The sequence below is a fragment of the Limanda limanda genome, chromosome 15, assembly GCF_963576545.1.
Source record: "Limanda limanda chromosome 15, fLimLim1.1, whole genome shotgun sequence".
NCBI lineage: Eukaryota > Metazoa > Chordata > Actinopteri > Pleuronectiformes > Pleuronectidae > Limanda > Limanda limanda.
The window spans coordinates 13,567,777-13,583,080 of NC_083650.1; the positions used below are offsets into that span (position 1 = coordinate 13,567,777).

The window sequence follows — 15,304 nt, forward strand, 5'->3', positions numbered from 1 at the left end:
ATACTCCACAGAATCATCAACGGGAATGAATTTGAGTCTGAAACCCCACTTTGTCTTCTTCTTTGATTCAAAATGATTTGAAGTTCCCAGTTGAACCAAAAACACCTCAGTGGGGTGCGATTCTGCAAATTGAACAGCTGAACAATTGGGCAAAATAGCTCAGATTACAGGAGACGCATTTTCAAAAACAACAAATATTGGGTCAAATTGGTAAACTTTGTACAAAATCAAACACAATCAGATGAATATGTCGGGGCACTGTCCTCAGGCAGATCTTGTAAATCTTCTAGCTCCAAAATACAAAATAATTTCCCCTCCACGAATTCATTTATTCATTAAAATGTGCTTACTGTTCCAAAGCAAACTTGCATAGCAGCGTGATAGAAAATGGAATAAAAGGCAGGATGCAGTAGGGAGGGAGAAGATGAGGCAAAAGCTTGGTGTTTGAATAACAGGGGTGACGAGAGAAGTTGCACCCGAACAGCACAAATCCTCTGATCTGACACGTTGATCACACAATCCTCTCTGCTCCAGCTCCGGGGCGCCATGTTATTGGCTCAAGGCTTATTTGCTTTATTAGTGCACGTGTGGGTGGCATGTCGCATAATGGCTTAAAGTCGAGGCGGGCTCGCACCACAGTTATGACAAAGTAGACAAACCGTAATTGAACATGCGTGCAAAATGTTATGCAAATCCATCCGAAACAAGCACTGAGTAGTTACACGCTAATCCATGTCAGTGTCATTGGATAAACGTCCTTATTGCTCTCTCACTTGTTTAAGAGAGGAAGCCTCGGCTCTGAGCAGCAGGGCTCACTCTGTCATTAACTGCATGTTTTTGATTGTGGTTATAAATGCTAAAGCTCCTTAATAGATTTTTTTGTAAGAACTCACCACATTGTGGAGACATTATATTAAAGTAAAATGTTACACAATTAAAGGGAATTTGAAATTATTTCATCTTAATCACACACTTTGCAGTAGAGACAGGTATGTCATGACTCAGCAGAAACCATACAGAGCAATACGTTCTATAGACAGCAATATGAGGAATGTGTTAAAATAAATGTCAACTCAACCAAGCTCACTCCGAAGCTTGAAAGAACAGAAATGAGAGTTAACATGTGCTTCTCATGTATCACCAATCGCTCACTACCTGGTACAACCTATAAGCGCAAACAGCTCTAATCTCCAGATTGGACACATCGTACTGTGCAATGCAGATGTTATTTCAAACAAATGTCATATGTATATAACAGAAACACCTCTACTGTTATAGCACGATAGTTTTCTCTATTCCAAACAACTGTGACTCATGTTTGCATGTTAAACCATTCATACTTAAGAGTTTGTGTAAGGAAGACAATCATTCTGTGATAAATAGACAATAGACAATTCGGTTCTGACACGAGGGAGTGAAAAAAGAAAACACGTTGTTTTATTTGTTCTTTTAACTGGCTTAAAATTGTTTTATTTCTTTAAATACAGGTTTTCATTCAGTATTGACACAAGTTTCACAACAGCAAACGTTTCAGCCAGTCGCAGGCGGTGACAGCTCGTGATGCAGCGTCTGGCACATTTCCAGCTGATTGCTCAATCAAAGCCCTTCTTCAAAAAGGAAACTCAGACTAATATCAGAAAAAAAAAGAAAAGAAGAAAAACTCACTGAGCCTTAATTTAGGGTAACGTGCATTGAAGTGTGTGCCCATCATGCTACTGTACATTCATGAGGCACTAATGTTTTCTTTTCTCCAAATTAAAACAAAATCATTCACAATGATATTTTTTGTGAGTTTTTAAATTGATATTTAACATATTGATTTTGACACAGACTGTTAAATATATTGGCATGAAGTTACATATACGTGTTCTAGATAAAAGCCATTAACAGATCTATGTCACAAGCCAGCTGCTGATAAACTCTAGAGCGCTGAGCCAAAAAAACAAGAAATATCCTTAATTAAAAGAAAATTACAGCCATATCTTATTTTTCTTATTTTACTCTTCAGCAAAAAGCTGTTGAACCAATTTGATTTAAAACCCAAAATAACTGAAACCTTGAAAACACAACAGCAACAATTGGTCCTTTACACGTCATACACAGTGCAGTTAAGTAGTTAAGTACAGTAACATCTTAATAAATAAGGGTTCGAAACTGCAAAAAAACTAAAGGCCGGTGGAAAAAAGCAGCAAATCCACCAGAAATATATTCATCCTCAGATAAGAACAAGCAAAACAGTGTCTGTCAATGTAACTGCTGTCAACACTTATCGTTATTTGTTATACCAATTAGGCTTTGAGAAAACAAGCAAGCACAGCAGTCCATGTAGACACAATTGTTTACGGTGTTTTATCATAAAGGTAAACTGGAGCTAAGCAAAGATATTTTCATAAAGTAATCATTCAAAAGTGTCCAGAAAGTGCTTAGAGAAAGAAGAAAAACAGATTTTATTCGAAGGTTAAGCTCTGTCTCCAAATAAAGCTCAGACGTTTGGAAGCAGCCCATGACTGTGTCTCTGCTGCAGTAATAATGTGTCTCTACCAGTAGAAAAATGACCAATTTGTGTCAGCTTCAAGCTGTTCAGAAGTGAATTCTCAAGGTAGGATTGAGTTGGAGGACCCTCCCTGAATCCCAGAGTCATCAATAATATCGACAGAGAAAGACACAACAATCAGTCTGCGCGCTCTCATTAAGGGGGAGTGACGCGTCGAGTCAAAACGAGGCTGGAATACACAAAACACCACTGCAACCACTCCTTAAGACCAAAATACTTAGTTAACGCTCATTTGTTTGTATTTGTTTATGTAACTTTGTGTCCTTTTAAGTTGAGGTGATCATATCTTTAAATCAAGTGAATACTCTGTTTTTCAGTGCACATATTCATCGTCACTTAGGTCTGAGTCGTCGGCCTCCACCTCTCCTTCAATCACGGACTTCTTCCCTCTGCAACAGGACACCACCAGGCCAATGAGGAACGCCTACAAATAATAAGCAAAGCAGACGGATCATTTGATAGAATGCACCGGGAACAACAAGTGAAGAGGTGATTTAATGTTCTCACTGAAGAGATGAAGCTGTCCGCGGTGTCAGAGAAGCCTTTTCTAGAAACCTTCTACTGGTAAATGACTAGCGTCCTTTTAGTAAATAACTTGGATTTGAACTATATTAAATGTTTAATTGTTCCTAAGGCACAACTGAGTATAACTAAACGCACTGTTGCTAATCACTTTTGCCATAAAAAGAGAATAATCCAACCGGTTTGAGCAGCTGTGCCTCCACTTAAAGTCAACATTAGGATATTGTATTCATGTTCCTGTACTTACCCCGATAAAGGCCCAGTTACCAAAGTAGTAGATGGTGCTGAAGAACCAGAACTTGTGGAGGAAAAGATAGGATCTTGTCACTGTGCACTGATCTGAAAAGGACAGAGAAAAGACAAGAATGCTTTCTTAAATCCTACTTTACTAGATATTGTTAAAAATTTAAGAATTCACGAATACTAATATATTTAACACAAGGTGGTTAATTGTTTCAAATATTTTAAATCCAGCCTGGTAGTGTTCCACTAGGTATCTGTTTCAAAGTTAAAGTGAAATGTTGTCATTTTTTATTTGTCCTGCCTTTGAGAAAATAGTTCACCACTCTGAGACCAAGTGGAACAAATATTTGTTTCCACTCTAGTATTTCTCTGGTACAAGGTTTCTGCATTACACCAATAAAACAGAAAAACATATCTTGAAAAACACAAAGACCATGAAAGTGGTCTTAGAGAGCAATGAAATAGTTATGGATTTCATCTCAGCAGTATTTTAAATTATTAAGCTTGGTATATTCTTGACATTGGGGACAACATTCATGTTTTACTTTCTACGCTACAGAGGAAGTGGACAACACTTTAGAGTTTTTACTGCGGGTTGTCAAGTTCAGCTTTCAATCATTTTTTATTCATAGTATGAATTCTCCAAAAACTGAAATATCTGTATTTTCTAAGGAATTAAACAACAAAAAAACACACTGAAAAAAATTGGTTTTAGCTCTAAAACCATAAAGATAAAAAGTTAACTGTGAAAACTTTGCCTTTCTCAAACACAGGAAGTATTTTCCTTGGTATATACAGTATAAACATTTATTATAATCCACTGCAGATTTGTGAGAAATTTCTATGATCCCCAAAATAATTTCAGCTAATGACTGATTCGAGAAACACGGCAATATGCCGGTAAATGTGTTAATAAAAAAGATACTACATCACATCATCCTAAATCATCCCCCGCCAAAAGGTTTTCCACTGCTTTTGATGAACTGATACAGAAACGCTTGAAGAAGGAAAGCAATCATCGTATAAAGTAAGAAAAAAGAGAGGGTGGCGGATGATGGAGAGAGAGAAGACTGATCGGGAAGCGGTGAAAGAGGAGTGGAGGAAGAAGAAGACAGATACCCAGAGGAATCATGGTCGAAGGAGAAATACGACATCTAACAGAAACTTTTCTGTGGTGTGAACTTTCATCCTGTGAAATAGCACTGGTCGAATAAAATGTCACACCTCTATAGTGATTGTGGTTATAATGGCACCAGTATAGAACTTGTTACACATCTGTTACAAAGGGGTGTGTACACACTTAAAAAAATAGGCTATTGCTACATGGAAAATTGCCTCCAGCAGTTTTGTCACTCTAACTAAAAAGGACAACCAGACTTCTGAAAAGAGGAAAGCCATGTATCTGTCAATGTGGATGTGGCTCAACCAATGAGTAAAACTGGAACGATGTCAAATTTAATGGAGGCTTGCATCGAACACATCCAGTATTGCTTGTGGAAAAGGCTAAATTCACAAGCAAGGACACAGATGAAGAAACAAATAGAGAGGAAGGTGAACCGGCGTTTGAACGAGACATACAATGGTCATATTCAGGTTCACCATTTTAATTTGGGTTTATACATGCTCTACTGTTTGGAAAACAATTCACTCACAAACCATAATCCATTGCTACAGCTCCGCTTGTCAGCCTCTGTCTGAAATACTTAGCAAAGGCCTAGTCTGCTCTCATTGGCCTGCTGGCCCACTCTGTTGTGATTGGTCAACTGCTTCCAGTGTGTGTAGGAAATTTCCGTCTTATCTTTACCTGGCTTTGTTAGGGGGGGTGTCAGACTAGCTGCTAGACATGCATTATGCAAATGTTGGGTACCAGGGTGTCACATGACATGATTCCCTGGAGGTATTGGCCTGATGACTATCGATGCGTTTCAGGAGCTCCCAGAGCAGTTCTCCTCCCCCTGTACCAGAGACTTTGGGGTTTTTAACTTTGCAGAACTTTTACACACACAAAAAAACCTAAACAAGATACTACAGGAAATAAAAAAATGTCTCCTTGAAGGAAAGGTTATGCCGGTAACCCACATTCTCTGAGGAGGTACAATGAGACAGAGTGTACATAAATTATAAAAAAATGAAATGGAACGGGTAAAAGGCAATAAGTTCTAAATGTAACTGATTTGAGCCTGACGGTGACCTCTATTATTGCGATTTTCACGAAGCACATTTCCTAACTTATCCTGTGGCTTTTCCTCAAATGACATTTAGTTTCTCAGACCAAGGACAGCTCAATCAATACCAACCATGGCCATTAATATAAACATCACAAGTAAAAAGTTGAGGAGAGGGACACATTTATTGCTTTGTTGTTTTCCTTGTCTGCGGAGCTGCTCTGTGCTGTTGGCGGTGACATCACCTTTGAGTCTTAACTCTGTATTTTATGACAGAACGGATACGGCTGATTGAGCTGCCTGGCCTCTTTGGCAGGAATAATATATGTTTTCTTAAGCTGAGTCATTCCTCTTTATGTGCATGAGTGATGTCAGCAGGCAAAGGAAATGCTGATGACGTCAAATGTGACACGGGCTAATTGAAATGCGCCAAGTGTTCAGGTCTCTTCTCAGTGTAAAAACAAAGGAAAGAAATGTAAAGAACAAAGTGCTTCCGCTCTCATTCTGTGTGTTAATAAGCATAACCATGCACACTGAAGCAATGAAAGAAAATTATATATTAAAACACAATCCCAGTCCGACTTATATTGTGTCAACACAACAGGAATAAGGAAAGAGAGAAAGTCCCAGTGAGGACGCAATGCACTGTCTGGCTATGTTAGAGAGCCATCTGGAGCTTTAACACTAACCCTGCTGAGCTGCTCCTATCACACTGCTTCTTACAGCACTCCACACACAGACTCTAACCCCGTGAACAGTGCAATCAGACTCATAGCAAGCTACATGACATCAAGGTCCACAGCAATAATTCATTGTGGTTCGGAATATATTCATCACACTCAGTATTTTCAAAAGCTTTCCTCTCTTGAATGCTAACTAGAAATAAAAAAGGAGAGAAGAAAAAGGAGGAATATCCAGATCTGTACCGCTTCACCTCTAATAAAGATTTGATTGAGAGGACCCTTGGGAGTGTACTAACACTCAGCCTTTGCTTCACCAGGATCAACAGATAAATGAAGAAGAAGCAAGTCTATGCACCATCCCCATGACCCCCGTCTTTTCGGTCAATACTACCGCCATCTGTAGCTCTGCAGCTGCTCACCTGAACTGCAGGGCTCCAAGTGGGACCTACAGATGGTTTACAACAGTGGTCTGCCTAAATATATTATCATGTACGCCTCTGACCTGCTTCACCTTGAAATCATTACTGTTCCCTGATAAGAGCACGGGGCAGTGTGGGAGTGCAGGTTATTTCACCTTGACTCGTGATACCCGGGTGAGTGCTGCCCGTGTAGCGTGATGCATTATGTATAAGTTTTGTCTCAGTATTCAAACACAAATACATTCATACAACACTGTGTGTGCACACACACACACACTGACTTTGTGAAAGCCTCTCTATCAGCAAGCACTGGAGTACCTACACTGTGTGCCTTTACTTTCTTTATCATTGGAAAGCAAAGGAGCACTTTATTCAACGTCCTTTGAGGATGCTGATGTTCCTCCAGCAGAACTGCTTTCAAATCTCTGGGTTCTCATATTGGTGTTGTCGATAAAAGTTCACTAAAAGCCTCGTTTTCACTGGGCAATATTTTCCGTTTTTTACTTTCAAAGAAAATCCATTTGAGCAGAGCTCAAAACATCCAGATGCAGACACAAAAGACCAGATGTGAAAGAGCAACCTCATTTGACCACTAGCAGGATGCAGCAAAGACGATCGTTTTGTTTTTATCATAAGTGTCTATGATTAAATTACTTTACACAACCATATCTAGAGATCTAAGGTCCATTAGAAGTACTAACAAAAGACATCACACAACTTGTAAACAACACTTGCATTAGTTGGAGTTTAGTTTCAGGGTCCTGACAAATAAAAAGTACAGTTCAAATCAGAAAGTACTAAAAGGAATTGTCCTGAGACTTGGACTAGACCGTAAAGGCTGCATTCAGTATTAACTCTCTTTATAGCTCAATTTTGGTCCTCACCAACTTCTGTGTGGAGATATTTTGACACAATGAAAGACTGAATTCTTTGGTGGATTCTTCTTGTGCAGGAAGAGTCAATCACACAGAAGTGATGACAGCACTCAGTTGAAGCCCTTTATGAGAAAGCTTCAGTCATTACATCCAAGAAGATATTGACAAATAAGAAATTAGGATACTTATGTAGATTAATGCATGTGAAGTATTCCGCACAAGACATAGTAATGTACAGATGTATAATCAGTGTATGTTTTATATGACTTACTGGTGCATAAAACAATAATCAATCATGCCTGGAGAATAAAAATCATGTATGATGTATGTGCTGGGTGAAGTAGATATGGAATATGTAATGTGTATTTGAAATATGTTAAGCATAACAAAGTAAAGATCAGATATAGTTCACTGCACAAACTATGAACATCACACAGTTAAGCTAAATACAGGAATAGGTAGCTAATGTCTGTGGATCATAAGATGGACATTTTCCTTTCAAAAAAATCCCTTTTGACTGACAAAGTCCATTGTAATGCAAATCGACGATGATCCCCCTGATGCAAAGAAAATTACTATTAATTTGCGATGGGGGTGGCGGATTCTCTTGTGTAAAATTGCTCAGGCACCTGACATCTCAGAGGCAACACATTAAATTACGACCATCTCCCCCCCCCCCGGAGGTCTTTAAAACAATGCTGTGAAACCAGCAAGTTGCTAGGAAACAGACAGCCGTCCACACAGTGTGAGAACACTCTGCTTCACCAGAGGTTTCAACACTGGGATTCAAACTAGAAATAATCAGTTTCCTTTGTCTTTCAATGAAGGAGCTGGACATCCGGTCATCATCCTAAACTCCCAGCAGGACATTTTTACAGCATGGTGAAGGCCTGAGGGGTCTCATACCTTCATGTTTTATTTTGTCTCTGACAGCATTAACGTTACTGGTGATACAAATCCTCAACACAAAAACCTAACCAGAGGATGTTTACTGGCAAATTGACAGCAGGCATTTAGCATTTTGTTGGGAAAAAAATGTTGTTTTAATATGTTTTCAAGCCACTGTTCTGTATCAAATTATGTTGTTTTTAAAATAAATGAATATTGTAATAGACTGTTACACAATTGGCAGTCTGACACATTCTTGATTTGAGAATCATTTGGTTTTGTTTTTAATCTCATATATTTAATAATTATTCTGTTCATAATCTAATTTCAATCAAGTTTGTTTCTAAAATATAGGGCTTACTTCTTCGTTTTTTGATGTCTAGGTAGAGAAAAGGTTAGGTGGCCCACTTGTAGCTTACGACTTCATAACTTGGACAGCGTTGAAGGCTGAGCTCTGAACCTCCCAGTTTGCCACTAGTGTACAAATATCATTAAAATCATTGGTTAGACAGTAAAGGGAACTAATGAAAGCAATACTGAAGGTTACTAATGTAACGATGGAGGCGTTAACATAACGGCAATAAACCACTGAGGGTTTTAATTAGTTAATGCCTTAGGTGGGGGAGTAATCAAGAAGACAGATAAATCTTTGATGAGATAATTATTATGAAATAAATTAAATTAACTACTAAATCAAATGGTGACATATGTAAATAGCACTGAGTGCATATTTACATTTAGATCTGACACAAGGAGTGCACTGTCATTTAGTAAAAGAGTATCACATTGAGATCATATTATCAAAGAGGGATGTGCATGCAGCTACATAAAAATATATTTTGTCCATTTTCAAATCAACACCCCACCAGAAGTAACAACGTGCGCATCCTGGTGGTAAGCATGATTTTAATGGCAGCCCTGCCTCATGCTGGTGATTACTCAGGTTTCACACAAGCTTCACAAACCCATTAAAGATTAAATTAACTTCATTAATAAAATTACTTATTGAGTTATTCAGTTATTCAATATACTAAAACCAAACCAGGAGAGATTTAGTACCTGGGAGGATTCAAGTTTGTGCCAATGGCTTGAGAGATTACGGGTATAAAATGAAATGGAGTACGATTTTTGCCCTTACAGCTGCAGAGGGAAAGAGGAAAGCAGGATCTTTACAGTACAGACGTCCAAACAGTGCAACTTTCAGAACTCTGATTCTTATTTTTCTTCTTTTTAACCTGCTTTAAATCACACACTGAAGTGGGGTTCAGGTTGTCTAGGGCCACTGCAACTAATGTCTGTAGATTCCTTTTCCATTATGCTGCGTAAATGAGTAATGGCATGGTAATGACCTCGGAGTAGATGAGAGCTTGGTACTGAGCACCTGCTCACATTTCACCACTGTGACCAACCGGCCAATCAGTCACCAGCCTGCCTCATTTCCTATTTTGCCTCAGCTGCCTTTTGATCCAGTGTCACACTAAAGGTTATTTTTAAAGGATGTCTTCTGAGAGCCTGTTCTAGGGTTGATATGTTTTCTACCAGAGTATATTGCCATTCTTGTTTTCCACATCCACAGAGAGGAGCATGAGGTTAGAGACTATAAGTGAAGTGTCAATTTATATCCATGCTTGTGAATCTCATACTATGGTGATGTTTTTTTTCTCCTCCCAAGGGCCACTGCATGAAGAGCACTATGTTCTATGTTTACAAAGAAAAGAGTACAGAGTGATATTTAATTGAATGCGACTGAAATCAACATTTGAAAACTAAAATGTAGACAATTTTACGTCTGTTTAAAAATGTATTTTTTGATCAAATACGGTTAAGGGTCAGAATTAAATAATGTGAATAGTATGTGAATGTTCATAAGCCATATGTGATGTTCATTAGCCATAAGCATGCTTATAGTACAGAATATATAATGTTAATATAGTTCATGTATTGTACATTTAAGAAAACTATGATTCAGAATTTGACATACTGAAGCGATGGAGGTGGCAGTCACGGCTACTGTTTATCATCAATTTAACTAAATATGCACAACTCAACTAAGGGGCTCTCAATCACAATAATAAAAAAACACCTAGTTCAAAGTACTTGTTTGAAGCAATGTGGGATCATGGGACTTGTTGTATTATTCACCACCATTGGCAATAGAAATCTAATTGAGACGAGTCGGGCCCAAATTATGTTCATGGATGAGGTAAAGTGTTGAACTTTCATCAGATAATCCTGATCCATTAAAAGTGACTGGAACAAAAAGGGGGAAGGAAAAAACAGGTGACTAGCTAACTGGCTAGTAGTGTGTTTTTCCTTCATCATAAGTTGTGTGCCTTGAAGCAGAGATGGACAAAGCTAAGGGTAGAGCTGATATGACGTAAAAGAGCAAACGTCTGGTTACTTAAAATAATAAATGACAAAATGACAAATAAATTGAGGGTTTCTCATGGTTTAAACATGGTTCAAAACATTTCAGATAATGTAAGTACACAAGTAACAACATATATGAAATAGGTGTTCAGCAGTATTTAGACATTTAAGTTAAAAGGAACATTTACATAGTGAATATTTAATGCTACATGGGTAAATGTGACATTTTTGTTCTCACTTAGGGGGCCTTGTTTAATATAGGTAAACTTCAACAGCTATCTATGATTTATCTCGTCAGATCAACAAAATCATGACAATCTCAAGGCTACAATACACAAAAATGTCAAAGTGGTGCAGAATCCTAGCGGATCTGTTAGGATTAATTGTGACAGTCATGGGACAGAAAACACGTTATTTGTTTGATAAAAACAAACAACCAAACACAGAAAAGCCAATTCTGTCTGAATAGGCATGTAAACAAGAGTATTATGGGGATTGTGAGTTTATGTTATTATTGTATTGACAGCATTGGCACTATTGTCAATACAGAGCAGGAGTTGGAAGAAATTGGATAGAACCTTCTTCGGCAACGGAAATATAATATCAGATTTATTATTTCTAAATCTTTGTTGAACCTCCGATTGCACAGGTGGTTCCTAAAAAAAATGCTCCTCACTAAACAGTGGACAAAATGGTTAGAGAGACGTTTTACTAATATAATGTATCTATATCTTTCAGCTGCATCTTTACAGTATGCCTGAATGCACATTTTTAGAAGACCACTTATTTTGGTGAGTTGGTTTTCCTTATGGGAGAAGCAGCTGTAGATGCTGATCTCTATCACGATATTGTGAACACAAAATACCACTTATTTTACATCTATTGTCAGAGGAGCTGATTTGATTGACAACTGTTAATATATTCTGCCTAATTGTAGCTTTTTCTGAAAAAGGATTCAGCTCAGCTGCTGATTGCCTTCAGTGCAATATGCCACAGATTCACAGGAACAGGGGCCAAACAGGTGAAATTCTTTCAAATGTCAGAGGCATTAGTCTATTAGCACCTCTCCTTGCTGTGTAACCCTGATACAGTCAGCAATCACAGACCATATCCACGGCTCAAAGCCCAAACAAATACATGTTAATCACTTCTTATTCTTTCGTCCTTCAGCTTGTAGTGAGGGAAATTACTCTCAAGTCATCCCAAAGGTGTCATTTCACCGGCGAGACTGAATCTTGTTTTGGTACTTAACAACAAAGATTCCCTTTTCAGTTCAGATCAGTTTCTCTATTTCTAAACACTGATAAATTGACAAAACTGTAACTCTATAAGGCCACTTTCAGTCCCAACAATAACAATCAGGCCCCCGATGGATGGATGGATAATGAAATATTGATACAGTTTTAATCTTGAATAAATTGTGAAAAGTGCTGTGATATCATCTACACATCTCCTGCCAACACTGTGCTACCTCTTGCTTAACAATCACCGTAATATAACACATAAAATACCAAGCAGCAGCGTCATTGATAAAGTCTACAGTCAACGTCAACATTATAGGTTCTTTAAACAGCTATCAGCTAATCAATCTGGGAAAAGCATTTAGACTGCAATGTGTAAAAAACAGTTTAGCCTGCCAAAAAGTAAAGGGAAGCTCCTAAAACCTGCTCTCAATATAGCATCTTAAAATGCTATACTAATATAATGTATCAATATTGCTATGGATATTCATAAAACTAAAGACACATTTACTACAAGGGTTTTTATTTTCACCAAATAAAAGATGTTAGTTTGCAGTTTTCAGAGGGTTTTGACCCACGTTGCATTTAGCCTGCCACATAAAAGCACTACATGCTTAGCTAGGAAGTTTAGTTTGTATTTTATTTTATTCGAACCATTAATTTAAGATTAAAGATGTCATCTTTTTTTTATTTGATTAAGGACAAACAAAAAAAAAACAAAATTAAAAAAAAAAAAAAAAAAACTGTAGTCAAACAAACCAAAACAAAAAATAGTTTTCCAATTATCTAACTGTCATGTCTACTTTTTGCACTCCTACACATTAATACCTAAAAAACATGATCATAATTTAAAACCGGCACAGTAAATATATTACCAGGGAATATATAAAAGCTGGAAATATAACATATACTTAATTGACTACAATAATTACCACTCAAACTTTAAGTGTTTTCACCTGAACTTCACCCAATTTTTATATTACATACTTGACATTGAAACCAAACAACGCTCATTAAAGGGACTCTCACCTTTGTTGCATTTTTACACTTTTTTTGGATAAGGTTAAATTGGTATTAATAAGGTAATGACACTCTAAAATGCAAGACAGACCCACCAGGAGTAAAAACAAACAATTATTTCACTCTCATAATATTTAGTGAAAACTTCAACCAATAAAATTCTTCGGACCGAAGGACCTTATTGGCCGACAGACCTGTCTGTTTGCTGCATGGACATGCAGGTTTTCCGTCTGCTTCTTGTGGCGCATTTGGGCCCGCGTCATCAAGGCGCGTCCTCAACTAGAGGGTTTGTTTTGATTCCACGGCAGACAGTAGCGAGTAGCAACCGTAGCGACCGTAGCGACTGACGATGGCAGACCAAAGTGGTCCACGGCGTACTGAAACCATTGCTTTGGTAAACAAAAACTCACGTGCGTGCGCGGAGGCAGTAGGTTGTAAGTCTGCTTGTAAATAAAGTTTCTTCAAAAAAATAAAAACACCGGGATGGATGTAAGTCTGCTTGTGTAAATAAAGTTTCTTTAATAAAACACCGCGGATGGGAACGAGGGGGTGGGGCATTGGAGGAAGGCGGGATGATTTGAATGTGCTGTAATTCTCAAATGCAACAAAGGTGAGAGTCCCTTTAAGTGCATCTTCTGGGAGAGCCTATTCCCCAACTCCGTTCATTTGAATAAATTAATGATTATCCACTTCACTAACCAACCTCTGTTTAAATACAAACATGCACAATAGACCAAATCCAACCACCGACGTCTGGTTCTTGGACAAAATCGCTCTTCTTACTGAACCACAGCTGCCTATTTTTAACAATATCCCAGGGAATAATGCACAGATCTTGATGGAATAGGTATATTGAGGGAACTGTGCAATTTGATGCGTCTTGATTGAATTTAAAGACTGCTGGGCCTTGGCGGTGGACGGTGTTATACTCTACTGTTTGTGAAGATTTTATAGTGCCAACAAATCAGTATGAATGTATATATGCACATATCCACATATAATATCCATTATTTCGTTAAACTATCCCTGGTTTTACAACCAAACATAACAATTCCATCACAGACCCTCCAGCACAACAAGAGCCTGGGTTGAGCACAAGGCAAATAACTAAATTAGTATGATATACTTGCTAGCATGATGTACATTCACACATTCGTTTTCATGGCTGATTCACTGTAATAAGCGTTGGCATGGAGACGGCACGAAAGCATGTTCCGCATTAGCAAATGTTTGTCCTTGGCATTATTCTCTCTAATAAATAACAAATGGTGATAAATGGTGATAAAGATTGCTTAAGTATATGTTCTACACGAAAGGGCCGAGTTGTACTGTGTCCTTTCCTTTCTTCCAGGATAGACTCCACTTGTGAGGGATGAATCTTTGATGATGTGTTGTAGGTTCTTCCAACATCTTGCTATTAGACTGGTGCTACATCGGTGAACGAGCGGAGATGACAGACTTACCCTTAGGTGCGTCGGCATCACAGATCCTCGTGGTGGCAACAGTAGTGTTCCCAGATGTAGGACCTGCTGAGGGCGTCTGAAACACAAGAGGCACATATCTGTTAAGCAAAGTGATAAACAGATTTAGCCTTGAGAAGAATAACATACACATCTCTGAAAATCTATACTACCACAACAATTATTTTACTCATAAATTATAAAACGACCACAACTTTTACAAAGTAATGGAAACATCTCCAGGACAGAATAACTTTTGCCATAGATAAATAGAATAAAACAACAAAATTAAGATTATACAGAATAATATAAAGGATTTTCAACATAGCCACATGCAAGTATGATGTAATTGAAAGTCATTTAAAGAACTGCTTCACCTACAGGAACTTTAAAGATTACTAAAGTCGATAAAAAGGGCTTAAATTTAAGGTATTTAATATTCTCTACTATCCAGGGTACACTGGATATGCTTGGCTGGCATAAAAGGCACTGAGAGACAATATATCCAGAAACTGTGGGTGGAAAAGCAGCAGCTGATAGGAATAAAGTTACTACCCTGTGAGAACAATGTTCTTACCCCGTATATCATACAATGGTTTCAAAAAAGGTCATTTTTTCTTTCATTTAAAAAGAGGATGTTTGAGCCACAACATTGTGCTACATTTTAATTATGTCGTTTGTAGGATTTTTGAGATGAAACATAGACACAAGGGTGCATCTAAACCACATGCACACACCCACACACAGAGAGGGAGCAGAGAAACATCAGATCACACAGGGGGTGGACTGTCAAAACCGCAGATCCACACAGTCTAATACGGACAGACAGAATCCATGAGGAACAAGGGTCTAAAAGCAGCCGCT

The 15,304-nt window shown here is 38.0% G+C and overlaps 1 protein-coding gene across 1 annotated transcript in view; it reads right to left on the reverse strand.

Moving 5' to 3' along the window:
* Positions 1-1,438: 1,438 nt before the first annotated feature.
* lmbrd1 (LMBR1 domain containing 1) overlaps positions 1,439-15,304 on the reverse strand; it is a 51,373-nt gene continuing 37,507 nt past the window's right edge. Inside the window, exons 14-16 of the mRNA XM_061086925.1 lie at positions 14,444-14,519; positions 3,324-3,415; positions 1,439-2,978 (exon numbers count right to left, since the gene is read on the reverse strand). Of these exons, the coding sequence (XP_060942908.1) occupies positions 2,868-2,978; positions 3,324-3,415; positions 14,444-14,519 (279 nt within the window). The 3' untranslated portion in view covers positions 1,439-2,867. The remainder of the gene's footprint in view (positions 2,979-3,323; positions 3,416-14,443; positions 14,520-15,304) is intronic.